This window comes from Eupeodes corollae, chromosome 1, assembly GCF_945859685.1.
Source record: "Eupeodes corollae chromosome 1, idEupCoro1.1, whole genome shotgun sequence".
Lineage (NCBI taxonomy): Eukaryota > Metazoa > Arthropoda > Insecta > Diptera > Syrphidae > Eupeodes > Eupeodes corollae.
In genome coordinates, this window is record NC_079147.1 from 246,834,011 (window position 1) to 246,854,264 (window position 20,254).

The 20,254-nt window shown below is 32.5% G+C and overlaps 1 protein-coding gene across 1 annotated transcript in view; it reads right to left on the reverse strand.

Annotated features, from left to right (window-relative positions):
• Positions 1–19,756, reverse strand: part of LOC129939398 (protein patched) — a 34,156-nt gene extending 14,400 nt beyond the window's left edge. The window contains exon 1 of the mRNA XM_056047396.1: positions 18,957–19,756. Within this exon, the coding sequence (XP_055903371.1) occupies positions 18,957–19,094 (138 nt within the window). The 5' untranslated portion in view covers positions 19,095–19,756. The remainder of the gene's footprint in view (positions 1–18,956) is intronic.
• Positions 19,757–20,254: the final 498 nt, after the last annotated feature.

The window sequence follows — 20,254 nt, forward strand, 5'->3', positions numbered from 1 at the left end:
TGGGTAGCGTAGTAGCAGAAACTATAATGTTGGTCTTTCGGGACATCAACAACATCATTACGATGATCCCTCATTCTCATCATCATTAGGTTGGAATGGATATCACCTGTTGTTGTTTTTGATGGATCAGTGTGACGGAAAGGAAAAATATATATGAACATAGTTATACACCAAATGCTTTTTTTCGTCTTTAAGTCTTGAGGTGAATTAGCAACAACTTAAGGTTACGTAGGTACCAACCTTTAAAGGGATATGATAGTAGTGAGAAAATGAAAATGATCCGCTAACAGATTTGCTTTATAGACAAAGTGACACTTGAAATCATGTTGTCTTTCTTTGCGTTCTATTTCTAAGCTGTCAATTTGTTCCAATTGATTTAGCTCCAATATTACCTAGAAGATGGTGTAAATGTCATATCAGTGTCGTAAGATGCTATAATTTTTGCATATGGTGGCAAATGTTAATGAAAATTTGACACTTGTCAACTGAAGCACATACAAACGGTACGTCAACAAGACATAGATGCAATAATTATTTAATTTTGTAGACAACTTGTCGTCGACATTTTATGCGCCATCTTGTATTTTGATTTTATAAAATTTCAGTTTTGTACAACAAATTTTTTGACAGATGAACAAATACAGCCCATGTTTGTCAGTCAAAAATTCAATATGATGGAGCATTATAGCAGGTAAACATAAATTATACCATGTATAAAGCGATTTTCTTTTTTACCGCAGTAAAGTGTTTTGAACAGAGTCTGAGCATATCGAGCATGGTCTTAACATCCTATGAACAAAGCGTGTTCTGAAAGCTCAGAATTATTTTTCGAACAGAACTGAATACTTGGCTATCGCTATTTGACATTTGTCAATTTACTTGTCATTATCTTTCATCGAAACATGAAATAATAATTCAAAACTTAAATTAAAATGGAAAAACTATAATTATAATCAACCAAGCTTTCAATTGTTTTCTTTTTTTCAAAAAAGTGAGAATGTTGATTCTGATGCATGTGTTCAGCATTCAACTCGGTCTTCTCAGTTATTTTATTCTGAGCTCAAAGAGCACACTCTGAACACGTTCAGAATTGAAAAAGAAACACAAATTTGAAGCTCTGAACGTTCAGAAGCATACTTTTTTGTTTGACAGTTAAGGCTCTGCTCCGAACTTAAAAAAATAAAAACGCATACAACCGCGATTTTTCTAGGAATTGACGCCAAATTCTGTTAGTTTTGTTGAAACTCACTTATGGCAAGATCAAAATTGAAATGTTACAGAGATTGTAATAAATCAAGTTTTATATTAGTTGAACTGCTTAAATCACACTGCATCTGTCAAACTTAATTTCATTGAAAAAAGTGCTGCCAATTTTTTTAAAAAAAGTTTTGCAAAGGATTATTTGTTGGTTTATTTTCTTAGTGTAACTGAACTTTGGAATTTCAAAATAAAAATGGCTGCCCAATTAGTACAGAATTGAATTATAACCCTCCTGCAGATTAATCTTCTTTTAAAATCAAATTTTAAAAGTACAAATAAACTCCACTTCCATTAAGTTGACCAAATTTTATATGAACCCCAGACTGTCCCTGTTTAATATGTCAAAGAGTGACAAGTCAGAGCGGAAACCAGTGACAGTAAAAACTTAAACAAAACAAAAAAAACGTCCATTCATTCTGAAAACATCCTCCATTGAATACAATCGATTTTAATTCCCCCTTTTTTCTTCTTTGCTGTCACTGTACATTTTTATGTGCACCTCGTTTTTTGAATTTCAATTTATTTTGTATTTTTTTACAGTTTTTTTTTATATTTTTACAGACTAAACCATTTAAAACAAAGCCAAAGGTAGCAGGTACAACTGAATACCAAGCTGCGAGTTGCCCAACTTTTTGAATCGCCTTTTTTCGCATTGACCTTGATTTATATTCGAAAAATAAAAATGGAAGTGTATGCAAAGAGAATTTGTTAACACACTCTGCAAACATGATGCATTTGACGTTTTCTTTTATTCTTTTTTTTCTTCGTTTTTTGTTTTATTATTTTGTGCAGGTTTGTGACACGGAAAAAAAAGCGAATTTATCTCCAAAGCAAAAGAAAAGGAAGAGGAACTCCTCAACGAGGAATTGCTCATCGTTATCGCTGTCATCATCATTGTCGTCTTCATTGCTGTCGTCGTCATTGTCGTCGTCGTCTTCGGAGTTGTCTCCCACATTGATAAACATCAAAAGCACAGACAAATGCATCCTACATACACAAAGGCATATCTAAATGCTCGTGTGTTTGTTTTCACGAACACGAAACCCAACCCATATATTTGTTATTATGGAATTCACTTTGATCTACGTGCACGGAATACCTAACCTCTCATTCAATAAATTTGCAGTTAGAAAATGTAGAATAGCAGTAAGTAAAAAACAAACGTAAAATAAGGAAATACCAACCGTAACACGAAAGTGTGCACCATGCATCGCATCGTGTCGTTCGATTGTTTGGGCAGGATCGAGAAACAGAAACACTAAACTATGCAATACACCACAACAACATCACGCTTGCGCTCTGCGGTGCATATCCGGTTTCCTGTTTCTCACATCATTTACCGCCGCGTTGCATTTATCAGAATAACCGCCCGCAAATTGATCAAATAATTACCATCGTCGTCGTCGTCAACACGTGAATATCTTGCTACCGATGAAGACGGACGAGCGACGGACTGAATACGATGCGATGAGGGACTTTGTTGCGGTCATGAAGATTGGTTTCGTTTTATTTCATTTAAGTTTTTGTTGTTGTTGTTTGTGCTCGTATCAAGACAAACCCACATCAATGTCCAACAAAAAAGGAACCTAACCATGCTAAAGGGAAAAGATACGAGGGCAATAAAATGAAAAAGAAAAAAAAAGAAACCAAACCGTTTTATTTCGGCCAGCAAAAGATCTCGGAACAGATGAAGTTATTATTACTATTAACATTTCATTCTTCTTTTCATTTTCTACTTACAGCCGATCGTCTATCTCTTGACATAAATAATGATATCAAAAAAAAAAATATTTTATAATAATACCGGAAAGCGCACAGATGAAGAAGACTCCAAAAGGCCTCCGAGTGTTGCCAAGAAGTTTTATTTTTGTTTCTTCATTTTTCTTTTTTTGTTGGGCGCCATTTAACTGAAACTTTTCCTCGCTATGATGTGCCAAATTGTCCCTAGAGTTGTATGATATTAGATAGGTTTGTGTTTTATGGGATTCTGATTTGAAATAATGCACTTCTCATCTAAATTACGTATAACTCCACGTTGGGCGCCATTTTTAAAATAAATTCATAGTTGTCCTAATTGCTTATGGAAGCTTTTTGGGTTAATAATACCGGAAAGCGCACAGATGAAGAAGACTCCGAAAAGCCTCCGAGAGTTGCCAAGAAGTTTTTTGTTTGCTTCTTCATTTATCATCTTTCTTGGGCGCCATTTAACTAAAACTACTTTTTTCGCTATGATGTGCTAAATTGTCCCTAGAGTTGTATGATGTATAATAGATTTGTGTTTTATGAGATTTGTATTTGATATAATGCGCTTCTCATCTAAATAATCGTATAGCTCCACGTTGGGCGCCATTTTAAAAATAAATTCATAGTTGTCCTTATTGCTTATATAAGCTTTTTGGGTTAATAATACAGGGAAGCGCACAAAATGAAGAAGAATCCAAAAGGCATCCGAGTAGAAGTTGTCAAGAAGTTTTTTTTTTGTAAATTTTTCATATTTGTTGGTCGCCATTTAACTAAAAAAAATCTTTTCGCAATGATATGTCAAACTGTCCTTAGACTTGTGTGATGCTAGATCTGTTTGTGTTTTATGGGATTTTTAAATGATATAATGCTCTTCTTATCTAAATAATCCCCACGTTGGGCGCCATTTTTAAAATAAATTCATAGTTGTCCTTATTGCTTATATAAGTTTTTTGGGTTAATAATACAGAAAAGCGCACAGACGAAGAAGACTCCAAAAGGCATTCGAGTGTTGCCAAGAAGTTTTTTTGGTTTCTTCATTTTTCATCATTGTTGGGCGCCATTTAACTGAAACTTTTCCTAGCTATGATGTGCCAAATTGTCCCTAGAGTTTTATGATGTTAGATAGATTTGTGTTTTATGGGATTTTCATTGTATATAATGCAACTCTCATCTAAATAATCGTATAACTCCACATTGGGCGCCATTTTTAAAATAAATTCATAGTTGTTGAGCTAAACTTCTATGAGATTAATTCGTTTTCGGTTTTTCATTTAATATGATGCATTCCTGATCTAGATCGTATGAGACGATTTACGTTGGGTGCCATTTTTATGATAAATTCATAGTTGTTTTATTTGCTCATAGAAGCTTTTTGGTTAATATATATTTAAAAATGTCTGTGTATCTGTTTATTCAAAGGCTTGATGCTGTCCAATGTTTATATTTTTTGATCGTCTCTGTTGGGCGCCATTTAAATGAAACGACTATGTCGTAACATAGTTTCTTTCGAATATTCTCTAGATTATCAAAAAAGTTAGTCATTAAGTTTTATTTTGTTATAAATAATAATAAATTGGGTGGCGCAACAGTCCGTTGAGAACCAAGGCCTAGTGACCTAGTGACCTAGTGAACTCTCGACCATTCCAGGAATAGAGGGGACCTACAGTTTATATGCCCAATCCAAACGGCTTATTTGAGAAAGCACTTTTTTATGACAAGAGTTACTTTAAAAGAAATGGTTAATACCTCGCAAGAGGCAGTACCCGTGAAAAGACTTTAGATGGCATAAGCAGGGATCGAACCCAAGCCATCTGACATAACAGTCCAAAACACTAACCATTATGCCACTTGTAATATTTTGTTAACCATTTAGAACAGCAGACTGATTTAAATGCTTTCTTTATTAACGTTGGGCGCCATTTAACTCATGTTCATGTTAATAGCAACGAAACTTATTCTTATAAACTAAGATGTTATAAACACAATACCGGTGTTTTTTTTGGCATTCTATAAATATGGTAGAAAAATCCCAAGAAAACCCATCGGCAGTAGCCAGATTTTTGTATTTACAAATTGGTACAACTTGAAGAAGATCTGTCAGAATAATAATTTCCAAAAAAAAAAAACACAAATAGAGGAAAATTTTTGTGAAAATCAAACTCCATTTTCATTAAAATAACTAAATAATATCAACAGCTACCGATTGATTTTTGTCCGCAATGAAAAACGCATGATTCCAAATGCTCTACTACTCAACGAACACAGCCATCGAGATACAAATGCAATATCAATTGTACCAACATTTGAGAACGAAATCACATAAGATCCATTCGAGACTCGTATAAATGTCAAAAACCCATCCTTAGGAAGATTCTACTTTAACTTTTATCGGCAGTATTCATGCTGTGGATATTGTTTTTGTTATTCGTCTAAAATCCTACTATACTATTGATAGATTTTCCAACAAAACACGGGTAATGTTTGAATATGAAATCCTATTTATTCCTTTCAATTTCTTTTTGATTTTTAATCGAAGTTGGTAGATATTTAGTCAAAATTACTTTTGATAGATGTTCCATTTGAAGATTTGATTGTATTTAGATTATAAGAGATTTAAGTTAAGTCAAACGCAATTTCTTTATAATTCTTAACAGTTTATCGATTAAAATCATGTTAATCCTCACTTGGGCGCCATTTAAATGAATGTTATGATAATTATCTAACTTATACGTTCATATTTTTACAATCAATCTCTACAATCAGTTCTTGCTAAATACAATTTTAATCTAATAGTGACAAAATTAAAAGTGCAAGTCACATAAACTCTTAGTTGATTGAAATTGGTTTCCACTTGGGCGCCATTTAGTAAATTATCATTTTCTTTTGAAATTATTTAGAAAAAAAACATCCCGGCAACACTTTTAACTTCAAAAACCCGTAATAAAGAAATTAAATTCGTTGAGGTAACAATAGCATACACGAAAATGAAAAAAAAAGTTGAGCAAGAAGACAAAAAAAAACAAGATCAAAATGTTCATGGTGGGCAGATAGTTCAAAAGGAAAGATCGCGCAATACGACAAAAAGAAAAAGAGTAAAAATCAAAAATAAAAAAAAAACAAAAACAAAATAACACGAAATGAAAATTTCATTGAATACCTAGTGATCAAGACAAAATATACCCACGACTAATGCAACGTGGTAGATCTAGTACTATCACTATTTTCAAATACTCTCATCGTAGTTATATCCATGCATATAACTGAAGCTGCTGCATGCCGCCAAGAATCACCTTCATTTTGTATGTGAAGTCTTCGTCGTCTCGGTTCCACGTTCGTCGGTCTTTTCGAAGGTATAATGTAGGAGTTACTATAGAATTGTGGAGGCCGAAAGCAAGAAAATCATGGTGGTGATATATACCATATATAACGTTGTTAAGACCTCACTTTATAGATCTATCTATTGTATTTGTGAAAATGTAGACCTCACGGCACAAACTAAAGGAGAAGCTGGAATGCATTAAGGCGACGCTAACAACTTAATCCGGGTTCGGCCATTTGGATAGGTTTTTTTGGTTTCGTGGTAAAATAATGAGGGGCATTTATAGATGGGAGTCTTTTAATATCTAGGTAAATTTTTGTTTCACAGAGGCTTTTGAGAGTTAACGGTTGAAAAATATGGAAATAAAAGGAGTTTAATGTAGGCAAAGCGTTTTGAAATGTCTGCTTTTGTCTATGGCTTCATTGCGCGCATTAAGATGCTTTGGAAATGGTTTTATAGTTTTGCAGAAATGCTTAAAGGTTATACTGATGTTATGATAACTTAAAGAGGTATACGTTACGTTTACCTGCAGGTGAATTGGGGTTTGTTCAAAAGAATTTATATAAGTTTTAAAATATGATGGGAATTCGAAGGAAATACAACATGAGAAGACTTTGACCTTAGGCAGTGTTAAGTAACCCCGCTAAGATAAAAAATAAATCCTTAATAAATGAGCAATATAGTTTTTCAAAAGAGGAATAATTTGACATTTAGGTTTCCAGAAATCTCTGTTTCACTATTGAAATCGAAAGGAGACTGTTTTCTGTGTTTTTAATCGATAATTTGTATCTATATTTTTTAGATTCTGCAAATGTTCAAGTTCTTGGATATCAAAAAGCTGAAAAGAAATATGTAAACAAAAGTATTTGCAATTCATCAACTCGAAAACTTCTATCAAATTGTTTATTCAACAAAAATAACCCGAAATTATTCTTCATCATAAGAAATAAAGATTTGCTTTAAAGTATACAAGAATCTCAGCTCAATGATTATATTATGAAGATCAAATCTCATTCAACTGGATAGAAATTGAAGACTAAAATTCATATTCGCTAAGCAGCAAAAAAGACATAAAACCATTAATCTTTTTAAGCAGAAAAATCTTATTCGTTTGTAACGTTTTATCTTTATACGATAGCAAACAATCTTAAAGATCTTTTTTTGTTCTTAGATAATAATAAACACTTATGTATACAAAAGTCTATACCTGCGTATGAACCGAACGTAAATAATAATTGTTTGTTTTGTTTGTCAACAAATATTTATTATTATTTTTTCTGAAATACATTTTTTTCTCAAAGAAAATTACAAGTGTTACATGAATGCTTTTAAGTTTTATCAGTTGTTTATATTATAAAGAATTATTGAGATTAGTAAAGAGAGATATAGATACGTAAATTTAACTAAATTCATTCCGACAAACACGTGTAGGCATTTGAGTCTTTGAAAAGAAATAATAAAAGACCACACACCATACACAGGGTTTTTGTTGACAGAAAAATTAGTATTTCAATTTTATCTCGTCATAATATAACTTTGTTAGTTAAACAAGAAACACACATTTTTTATTTAATTATATCTTGAACTTTGAACATCAATTACAATACCGACACACGGTTGGCATTTCTTTATTGATGTATAACTTGATTTCGTTTAAATACATTCAAATACGTTTTTATGATGAAAATAAGAGTAAAGTTTATATCTTTCAAATGGTATGCATCTTTAACGGTTTGTTTTTGAAGAAAAGATGCAAACTCACCACGATTTGCAAATTCTTCAACCAAATGTCAGTGTGACAGTTGCAAAATTGCAAACTATTTAAGAGTAAAAGCGTACTCATTACATTTGCAGCTTAACTTGATTGAAGAAATTTGACATTTGTTATATACCTCTACGTATATTTGCCGCCATGTTTTTACCGTGAACAGTCAACATTTTAAAGCTGAATTTCACTGACAAATAGTGGAATTTCATTCTCTAGTTCATCTATAAACGTCAAACCCAGGTACAAATGTCATGACGCTCTTCAATATTTAAAATGTCCTACACAACATTTTGTTATGACATTTTTGATTATTAAAAAAAATTCCAGTAAATGGTTTTAAACAAATACTGTTTGGTCCTTCTTCCTGATTTTGAAATTTCAAATATCCGTGTCAAAAAGAAGAACAGTACATTTTTTGGTACCTGACATTTTTGATTATCTTTTAAAGGATTGAAAGACTATGATAGTCTTCAGCTATTGAACTTTTGATCTGTACCGATAGTTTTATTAATATTGTTTAATCATTCTTCGCAGCAAAAACAAATTAAAACACAGCTGGTCTAGCATCAGCTTAAATGTGTGGGGTCTAATTGATAAACTTTTCAACAGATGAGTTAGTTTATTTACTTTTAAAAATGTCAAAATGTCAAATTTTTGTAGATTATCAAAAAAGTATAAAATTTTAATCAAAGGTTTTTCTTCAATTTTACTTTGACGTCAAAATTATGTTCCAAAGCATAACCCAACGAAAAGATGTACGTATACAAACATTTTTTTTTTAATTACCCATCAGCATCAATTATTTCTTAAAAAAATCTTATCAGCCAGCACGAGTCTTACTCGAGCTTGATTAGTTTAAAGTCCAATCTTTCAAAACAATGGTGTAGCAGTGAAATAATAGAATAAAAAGATTGGTACCATTATGACGAAAATTCATAATATTCTGACCTCTTCCAATATCTTTTAGAGCTGACGTAATATCTGTCAACATTTTTTTTCTCTCTGCAAATAAGCAAAACCATGTTGAACTGTCACATTGACTTTAATTTTTCAATTCATTTTGAACTGACATAATTTCTGTAAAAATTATGTATCTTTGCAAAAAAAAAATGTTTTGAACTGTCAAATTGACTTTGAATATTGCAATGTCCAAAAGTTTTGTAACAATGGCTTTGCACAACTCTGTACTTACAAACAAAACTCTAAGCGAGAAACCCCTGAAATCAACGTAAAAGGCTACGTTACGATTTATGGCTAAATCACAAAGACGCTTCAGCTTCGGCTTCGGCTTCGTCTACGTTACGGTGGGCCTGCTTCGAGGTCGCTTTGAATGACATTTCTGTTATTACATCCCTCAAAGGAGCAAATATTTTGTTTGTTGACATTTTTTTGCTAGACAAAGGAAATGTTCATCAAATTTGAACTAGAGCTTCCGTTTGGAGTGACATTACGTAACATTACGTTATTTTCTTACGATTGTCAAACGTGAGGTCGAAGCTTCATTGTGATAGCATGCATTAAATTCCTATGGCTGAACTCGTAAACGTCAGACAAAGCCGAAGCTGAAGCGTGTTTGTGTTTCAGCCATTTATGACAGATTGATATAAAATGGCTGCCTTATTTGAATTCATCTATACAAATTTAATCAGTGGTTCAAGATTTTAAATCATCGTCTGATCATCTAAATCTCAATCAACGCGCGTTCAGAGTTCAGGCACTTTCGAAAAATAAAAAAGTCAATAAGGTACTCAAGAATTTCTCACTCAAATTGCCAATAAATGGATTTAATTATCAATAGGTACGTTTTTATTATTTCATGATTAACATTCAATCCCTATAATTGGCAAAATTATATGTAAATATCGATACACACGATCCATTCAGGTACATGTGTACTTTGAATTTCAAATAAGTAAGTTCAAATACCTGAGTGTACCTCACCTTAAAACGTTATTGGTGTTAACATGACAATTTGAAAACCCACATTCTCGTTTACATACCAACCAACTTCAGAAATCAATTATGCTAGGTACCACCACCGTTCGCCGCCGCCACTGCGCCAGCACCTTCAAGCTTCATATTATGCTAAGGTGCCAACACAATAATATTCAGCACAAGCTACTGCCATTTTTCCTCCGCTTATTTGTCAGCGGCGGCGGCGGCGCGGCGTAGTGCAAAACGAACATACCTAGTTCTGTTTATTTTATTAATTTTCTGGGGTTTTTTCTTTTCTTTTCTTTAATTTTTTTTCCGCAGATATTCATTCATTCTGACAGCTTAATGATATGAATGAATTCCTTATGTCCAAGTCAAAAAAAAGTTATCCATCATGTTCCCCAAACATAATAAATTCTAATAAATCTCCATGCCACCCACATGCGCGCCACAGATACAGCGCTTGAAGTCTTGAACAGATAAGTTCTTTGCCAGCAAGATAGATTTCCCTCTCGCTTAAATGCACATTTTATTTTGTTGTGTTCGTTTTCGTTTTGCTGTGTGATCTATTTGGAAACGTCAGTCCACCCAGAAGAGAAAGATTAAGAAAATAAATAGTAATTTCCCTCTCAGATTGCGTCGTGCGTCGCGTTGTCGTCGTCGTCGTTCCTCTGCGTCCTCAGCCCGTCTTTACGTCGTCCGTTCGTCGTAACTCGGTTATTCCACGGCCTGACCGTGCAGTAGATATGCCTACATTTCTTTTGAAGACCCCTCATTCTCATTGAAATGTACATTATGAATGCGTAAGTTTATACGCTCAAGAGATCGTGAAAATCGCGCGCGCCACCACCGCTAGTCGCTACTCGCTACTAGCTACTCGATACCACCAAACAACCGAGAAAATAAAAACAAAAAAGCATAACAGCAACAACAACAACAATGAGAAGTTATGGTGCCCCAATCACTCTATCTCATTCTTTCTTCTTTTGGAATGACAATTTGCTCCATGGGTGGTCGCCATCATCGTCATTGCCGCCGCCGCTGTTGCCTTCGCCGCCACCGCGTCGTTATCTTGTTTTCGTTTTTTTTTTCCTCCATTGATGTTGTTGTTGCTGTCAGTGGTGTGTGGTAAAGGATGGAGATCTCCCCACGTCTCGCGGCTCGACTCGCATTCTCTTTCAGTATTTCAGTTTCGGTCTGTCGGTCGGTCTTCGCGTTTTCGGTTTTCGGTCTTCGGTGTGCCAAAAGCCAGGGCATTTTCGTTTGATTTGGACATCTATCATTCCGGTTTATATTTTGTGTTATTATTCCTTTTTTTTTGTTGTTGTTGTTGATATCGTTGATATTCCGTTGGATGGTAGAGATCTTTAGGCTTTGGGGTCGTATGGCGATCATGGCGAGGTTTGTTGATATATATTCACCACTCTGCCGATCCTGATCGTTGCTATACACACCACACCCCAACAGCATAGTAATTTTGTTAGCATCTTAACATCGATCGAATCACCTCCTGCTCTAGAGACAGAGCCGAGAGTATAGAGCTGTTAACTGGTTTGCTGTTTCGTTTCGTTTATTTTCTTTCTTCTTTTTCAGCTTTTGAAGTCTTGAGTGAACTGGAGGGTATATTGTATCTTATCGCGGAATTTAATGACTCAATTTAAAATATAAAGACATTCAATATAGAAACATTATAAATTAGTTACGGTGTGGAGCGGGACTATGAAGAGGATGATAACGATGATGATCATGAGCATGATGATGATGATCATGATCAAGATGAAGGTAGGTATACACTACACTACACATGCGGTGAATAAGAAGTGTGTCCAGACCACAAATATATTAAGTTTGAATTTCATAGCACGTGAAAGGTTTTATTATTTTGTAATCAATACTTTTGTGGTATGTTTTTTAAGTTGGTTTGAACTTGACATTTTTTAAGGTGTTTTTAGCTGTACCGAGAGGTGATATTTGAGACTTTTCTTCTTATTTTTTTTGGTTGATAAATCTTTATTTTTTCTGAAGAATGTTGGGGTCAACTGTCTACAATTGCAAATGTGGTTTAATGTTTGATTCATGATTCAGACATTTTGTACCACATTATGGCAGATTGAATGGAGGTTTCAACTATAGTTCAAGGTTTCGATCTCTGCAATAAAACTGACCTCGAATTTTAAACAGTTTCTCACTGAAGAAATGTGTTTTCTGCAATATTTGTTTTCGTATTTATAAAGGTTATAATTTGTTTTACCCTATTGACAGCTTATTTTCTGTCACACTGGTTGAGTTTCTATCCAGTTTGAAAAATTCATAACTTTTTTGTTTTTACTTTTTTTTTGTTTTTAAGGAACTTATAAAAGAATTTCAGGAGATTTACTAAAATATACTACAGCAGTTTAGAAAGGGGTGAACTAATTGAACTTGAGTCTATTAAGGTTATGTTTACTTAAAATTTGGAAGTCCATTTTCATATTTGATACAACCATGACTTTTGACTGACCCGACAATGCATGATATAACAATGAAGCTTCGACCTCACGTTTCATTTGACAACCGTAAGGAAATAACGTAATGTTACGTAATGTCACTCCAAACTGAAGCTCTAGTTCAAATTTGCTGAACATTTGCTTTGTCTGACAGCTCAACGGCTGTAAAAAAAATGTCAACAGACAAAATATTTGATCTTTGTAGGGATGAAATAATAGAAATGTCATTCAAAGCAACCTCGAAGCAGTCCCACCGTAACGCAGGCGAAACCGAAGCTGAAGCATGTTTGTGATTTAGCCATAAAGGCTCAACTTAGAAAGCCCATATTGAAGTTTAGATTTAAATAAACTATTGTAGACCAAATGAAGAATAGGTAGACTATAATATAGACTAAGATGGTAGATTTGCCTAACAACTTTGTTTAGATACATTTTTAAGTTAGAAGAGTGGTTTTTCCAACTCATCTGTAAATCTATCAGAATACCTAGGTAAACTTTCAACTCTCTCAATTATAAACCAGCCGTCAGAAAAGTGGAATCATGCAGGCAATCATTATTTAGCCGATATCGAAGACAGAAAGGTGTATGATAAATTATTGAAATGTCATAAATTTTGTTTTGTCACTTATAATAAGTCGATGAATATAAAACCATTTACGCAGAATCTCGGGGTCATAATTTACATCAATAAATAATTGGAAATCATTTTCGAAGAATATGACAAAGCATTATCATCAGCAAAAGCTGTGATACTGCCTGTAAAAGGATGAACAAAAAGCAAGTTCACAAAAATTTAAAAAAAAGAATAGGGCCCAGAAGAGATCCTTGAGGAACACCCTTATTAATAAACTTCTCTGAGCTAAGAATATCCCCAATTTTTACCCTCTGTTTTCTATTCATTAAATACGATTCTAACCAATCATACAGGGTACCTCTAAACAATTTTCCAAGTAACAAAACATGATCCCCTTAGTTATATCTATGAACAGAAATGAACGTATCTCAGAATTGTTCAAGCTGCTATAAATTTCACCAAATAGTTTTAAAACGACATCCTCCGTAGATCTTCCAGTCATTTGAACGCAGTAAAAGATTTGACTATAGTATCATTACGGGCATAGTTTGTTCTATGATACTCAATATAAAAAAATCTCTAGATCTTATAGATCTTTCAGGTGCATAAATATTAAAAAGAGAAAGAATAGGAGGACATACAATATATCTCTAGCAAACATTATTAAAAAATATTTTCTTCTAGATTGAAGATTCATTAGCCCGAGAAGATTACATCGGTCCTTATAAGAAGGAGCAAAATCCCAATCCAGCTTTCTGATAGCATAACGTTTAAATTTTTTCTGAATGTTTTCAATTCTATTAATATGACAAACATAATATGGATCCCATTTAACAGAACAAAACTCCAAAACAGATCTTACTAACGATGTATACATTGATTTCAAAGCGTGAGGATCGGAAAAATCGTGAGAGTTTCTTCTTAGGAATCCCAACATGGCATTGGCTTTCAAGATTAAATAATCATAATGCGGTACAAAGCTAAGTTTCTGATCAAAAATTACGCCTTAGTCCATTTTAAAATTGACTCTAACTAGATCTGAGTTTGAGATAGAATATTTAAATAAAAAAGGATGGTGAAGCATGAAAAACGAGAGAACATTACATTTAAAAATATTAAAGTGCAATCTATGAATAACACACCAATTAACAACATTATTAAGATTCTCTTGAAGAAGACTGCAGTCTTAAAAACCTTGAGGTCATCAGCAGAAAGCAGACACTTTGAATTCATAATATACAAAGGCAAATCATTTATGAAAAGCAGAAAAAGTATAGGTCCCAAATGACTTCCCTGAGGAACTCCAGATCGGTTAAAGATAAGCTTTGACATTTTGTTGTCAATACGTACAAATTGCTTTCGTCCAGTCAAATAACTGGACAACCATATGAGCAAAGAAGAGTGAAACCCTATTAACTGTAATTTTCTTATAAGTATTTAATGTTGAACCCTGTCAAAGACCTTTGCAAAGCCAGTAAATATAACATCCACCTAACAACCATCCCCTAATTCAGTTCTTAAGAAATTAGAAAATAAAGTTAGGTTGGTAGTGGTAGATCGACCTGTAAAAAAACCATGTTGGGGTGTGGAAATGTAATTCTTCACTTCATTATAAATTCTTCGTTTTACAATTGCTTCGAAAATTTTCGGGATCGATGGCAATTAAACCTTAAACCTGATTTGAATATTGGGGTTATTAAGGATACTTTCCATGAATCCAGAAATTCCCCAGTTTGTAAAGATAAGTTAAAAATTGAAGTAAGTGCTGTTGCCGTAAACTCTGAACAATTTTTGAAAAATATCGGTGGAATGTTGTCAGGACTACAAGCAAGGTTTGAGTCCAAACTCAACAAATCAGCCCTTACTTCTTCCACAGTTAGAACCACATAACTAAGATTTTTTATATTATTATTCCTATAAATATTACCATTAAGACTTGAAGCGTATAAGTCTTCTACAAAATTTGACTGAAAGAAAGAACTGAACATATCACAAATATCATCCTTTTCGATACAGCTCCTTTATAAAACTTTAGCTCCTTCATAAAACATATTTTTTGGATAACCTATCGTTTTTCTTTTACTATTAAGGAACAACCAAAATGCTTTGGGGTTGGATCTTATATTTGACTCAACAGAGAAAAGATACTGTTTATATAGGAATTTTTTTAAGAATTCATATTCTTTTTTTGTTCGCAAATATTCCGAACGAATAGATGGATTGCATTTACTCTTCTTATATTTTTTTAATCATTTTTCTTAATAATTTAAAGTTGATCCAGGTTAAAGCTCAGTTTAAAATTAGTTCGTTCAAACTTTGATGGTTTGTTCAATTCGTTTACAGAACTGACGTAATTGTCAGTATAATTTATTTGCATAATATTATTGCATTAACAAAGTGTAAGTGTTAAAGCATATTGTTTCTATGTCTTAAAACTTTGTTATACTCAAAAATGGGTGGATTAGAATTTTATAAATTATGTATTCTATTAAAACCTTTAAAAACAATACCTATAGGTAGAAAAATACGTTTAGAATAAAAGCTGAATATTTAGTCAACAAGCGTAGGCTATCCTTAATCTTTCCTTAACTAACCTATCGACTTGTTGACAATTCATCTTCATTCAGTGGATTTGGTTTATTTGTTCAAAATATTTAAGTAACTAGACAAAAATAAATGGAATGAACTAAGTTTAAAAATATTACAGTTTACTAAACAAGTTTTCTATAGAACTTAAAGCGATGTACTCATCGGATATTAATGACTTTCGAAGGTTTTCTTTTAGTGGTGTTTATTAATAAAAATCTGTTAGTCTAAATGAGGTAACCGAAATAATCTTTTGAAAAAGAGGCGTTGTATCAACTTAAATTCATCAAAATAGGAGTGACCAAAAACTTGAATACCGTAAGACAAGCAAGTGTTAATGGTTGCTTGGAAAACCCGGTATTAAGATCCTAAGTCTATGTTTTTGCTTCAGAAGAAAGTTGGCCACATTATGTAAAGAGCTACTTTAGCTTTTTTACACTTACGCTGAACATGTTTATTGAAGCTACTGTTAGCAGACATCAACACTGTATATGAAGATTTATGCAAACCTTAAATTGAATACTTTCATTTTTTTAAAAAATACGTTTTCTGGTTCATTTTTAGTACTGATTTTGAATCCAAACTTTAATTTTAAATATTTGCTGAAGTTTAAAAAATGACCAATCACTGATTTTATTGAAAAAAAGGCACTTCAAAAAGTTATGTAACCTCAAAAAATCTTATATATCTAAGCGTTTATTTTAAATTTTTAAAAAGTAATATCTCAAAAACCTATCGAAGTCCGGTTTGAAATTAAGTACAAGAAAACCCATTGGAAAAGTGCAATTTTATAGTCAGTACGAAAACCTTACCTGGTTCTTATTTCTTAGCACTAGGTAAGAGAATCCAAAGCTATTCTTAGTATTCTAATATTTCCAATATTAGAATACTAACTTTTAACTTTAAAATTTCTCTTTTTTTAAGTCGATGGCTAAGCTAATTTCGACTTAGATAGTTTTGAAATCACAAATCTTACTCTTCTAAATAAAATGTATAGAAAAATCATTTTAGTATCGTACTTAGTTTTTAAAATTCTCATTAGTTATGAGTCTTTATTTGACTCCATAATTATGTAGATTTGAGCAAGCTTTGAATTGAATACTTTAATAGTTTTGAAAAATACGTGCATATTTTGAATCCAAACTTTAATTCTAAAAATTTGCCCAAGTTTTTAAAATAAACCATTACTGATTTTATTGCAAAAAAAGCATAAAGCCTCAAAAAAGACTTATTTATCTACGCGTAAACCTCTCAAAGTCGGATTTGAATTAAGGGCAACAAAACCCATTGCAAAAGTCGACAGCTTAGCCAATTTTGACTTAGATTTTTCGGATTTGTTATTCAACATATTTTTGAGAATGTTCACAATATTTTAGAAATAAGAATCTCATAAATACATAATTTATAGCTCAAAGAAGTGTAAATGAGCAAAATTTTAACATTCCTCGAACGGAGATAAAAAGTTTCGTGAGCTGAAAATTTAAAAACCATTGAAGTATTTATAAACAATACTTAAATCTGAGTTTTAATATCATTTTCAATGTAGAGTTTTTGCTACATTTTCCTGGATCTTCTTAAATTTAAAGAACTTATGGTCAGGAAACTAAGATCTCAGAACTTTCGAAAAGAAATTTAGATTTTCCTTCTCATTCTTTGAGGGATTTTAAATCTTTGGCCAACTGCTCGTGATATTTTGGACGAAAATCGGGCAATGTGTAGTGATCAATCAATTGATATTAATTTTTAAAGTGTAAAAAGAGGACTTAATGTGAAACTCTGCTTATGCTTGCACCAATAAAGCCGTTTTTGCAAAAAGGGATGCAATAATAGATACCCTTATATCTAAAGACGATTCCAAGCGTATAAATCTTTTTGAATATCTTCCACAAATTATCAAAATTTTCAACTAACTTGATGACAAGGAACTGGAAGTGTCCGTAGAAGAAGATTCTGAGCCTTCTTCTTCTTTTAAAAGTGGGAATTAATTTCAAACTCAAGGAGAACTTAAATCACACATTTTTTTCGGAACTAGATTCCCAGTTAGCATGGGATCTAAATTGAATTTAATAAAGTGGATTTAGTTCTCACTAAGTGGGAACTAAATCCCTCAGTGGAGTTAGTTCCCGTGGATTTATTTCAACGCACCCTACATTTCGACGACACATAATTTTCATAAACTCGTAAGTCGCGTTTGCAAATTTTTCAGAAATTAAAAAATCTCTTTAAAAAATTATATCTAATTAAAGAAAGATAATATTTTTGTTAAATTGAGTTAAAAAATTAAAAATTAATTAAATTTAATAACATTTATGTCGAAATAATTTATCATGCCGATGTATTACGGGAATTATAATTTGAGTTATTTAATTTCTGTCATTCATGAACTTTTGTTAGTAGGTATATTATTGTTTAACTGAAGGTGCCGAAAGATGGCTCTGAATTTTCTGATTTATTTTGCATCAATATTGCTTTCGGATTTTTGACTTACGACGTTAGGGACTTTAATTGTCGATATGTCAAATGTAATGTCAGAACAAACTACCATTTCTATTTTTTCATCGACTGTCTAACTGACATTCACTTTCAAAATAGGTGTAATTAAAAAAAAAAAAACGTCCTGATGAGGTTTGATCAATATCAATATTTCTTTCGAATTTTTGACTTCTTACGTTATGGAGTTTAATCGTCGATATGTCAAATGGAATGTCAGAACAAACTAAGTTTACTCCCATTTTTTCATCATTTGTCTAACTGAAATTCATTTTAAAAATAAGCATAAGTTTTAAAAAACGTCCTGATGAATTTTGACCAAAGGTCAGTCAAGTCGCTAGTAAAATAATTTTTGAAAAGAGAATGTGGAGCATTTATGGTATTCCAAACGATCATCTATGTAATTTTTATAAATATTTCTATAAGATTTATCTCAAAACGCCATGATGGCAACACTCCTCTATAGCATCTCTTGAGGTCTTCATTAATTTTTCTCTTCTGTGTGTTTTTTCGGAAGAAACTTCAAACGTCTCAACTCAACTCAACACTGATTAAGTTTCAAACCTTCTCTCAGCAATCATCAATCACTGAATTCTCTGTCTGCGCTCTGCGATAAAACCTCACCAAAAAAAAACAACATATTTTCATTTTTAAAAACAACATCAAAAAAATAACTAACAGACGATACCGAAAAAAGGGACCGAATAAAAAAATTAAAAACACAACATTTTTTAAAAATCAATGTCGTGAATGTAGATATCAATTTAAACACACAAAAATAAAAGGAGCTCTCACCTTATCTATTTGATCGAGTGCAACATGTGCATCCACCCAGCTCGTCCTTATGTAAAGATCCGAGAATAATTTCTCGTCGACGACGTCTCCATGTGTGTCGGGAACTCTGGGCAAAGTATCCATTGTGGGCACAACCATTTTTCCTCTCTTTTAAAAAAATACTATTTAATTTATGTACTTAATAAATTCTCTTTCTTTTTTTTCTCGTTTTTTTTTCGCCCCCGTGTATAATATTTTTATTTTGTATCTTCTTTTTATTTATTTTGTTTTGCTTTTAAAAAAAAATCTACTATTATTAACTTAAAATATTTTTGTTATGGTTTTGTTGATATTCACTGTTTTCATTGTGCACTATTTTTATTTATTTTTTTAATGATTTCTTGTTGCAAGAACAAAATTGAAGAATTTTTTCTTTCGAAAGAAAAAACTACATTTTATTCTTCTTCGAATTGAAATTTTTCATCTTTCACATTATTTTTTTTTGTAGATATTCACTCACGTTTATTTTGGTGTTGTTGTTGTTTTATATTATTTTGATATTTTATTTTTTTAGAGTGGAGCTTGTTTTCATGTTTCATGTGCTTGACTTGACCGATGTAAACCGATTTGAAACATTTCGCGGTATTTATCTATTTTTATATTGCTGAGTTATTTTGTATTTATAAGAAATTTGTGTTCCTTTCACGAAAATAATATCTTTGAGATATTTTATGAGAACAAATAAGTAACCGAATGACGGAGCAAACAGCGATAACGGTGTTACTCAAGCAAGGATCAACGACAATCTGTTCGTAGTCGGTGCGGCGGCTGTGATCTAGAGAGTAAAAGATACAAATTCGAACTTAAAAAAAACTCACACAGATACTATAATGTGTATCTATGGGAGTTTGTTGTGAGAGAAATTCTTATGTGGGTGTGTGTGAACGCATACATTTGCGTATATTTAACGGCCATTTTGATTTGCTAATGTATTGGATTCGTATAGTGTTGTGTTGGTTAACATTTCAATTAATGCTCCAGGGTTCATCGAAATGATGGAGTAGCGTGTACTGTGTAGAGACCGTAGAGCGCATGATGAAGAGGCTCGCCTCGGTTTTGGTTTTTATGGTAGCGCTGCGCTCTAGCTCTGGGTTCGACTCTGTAGCTGTAGTCCGTTGCCTGGCTGAAGATGAAGAATCAGAAGCAGAGTGAATTCAAATTGAAATGTCTTATTCTTGTCTATTTCGAAGCAGAGAGGGGATTTTGTGTGTAGAGTGGAGGTATGAATTTTTAAGGTTTTTGTATGGACTTCGAGATTT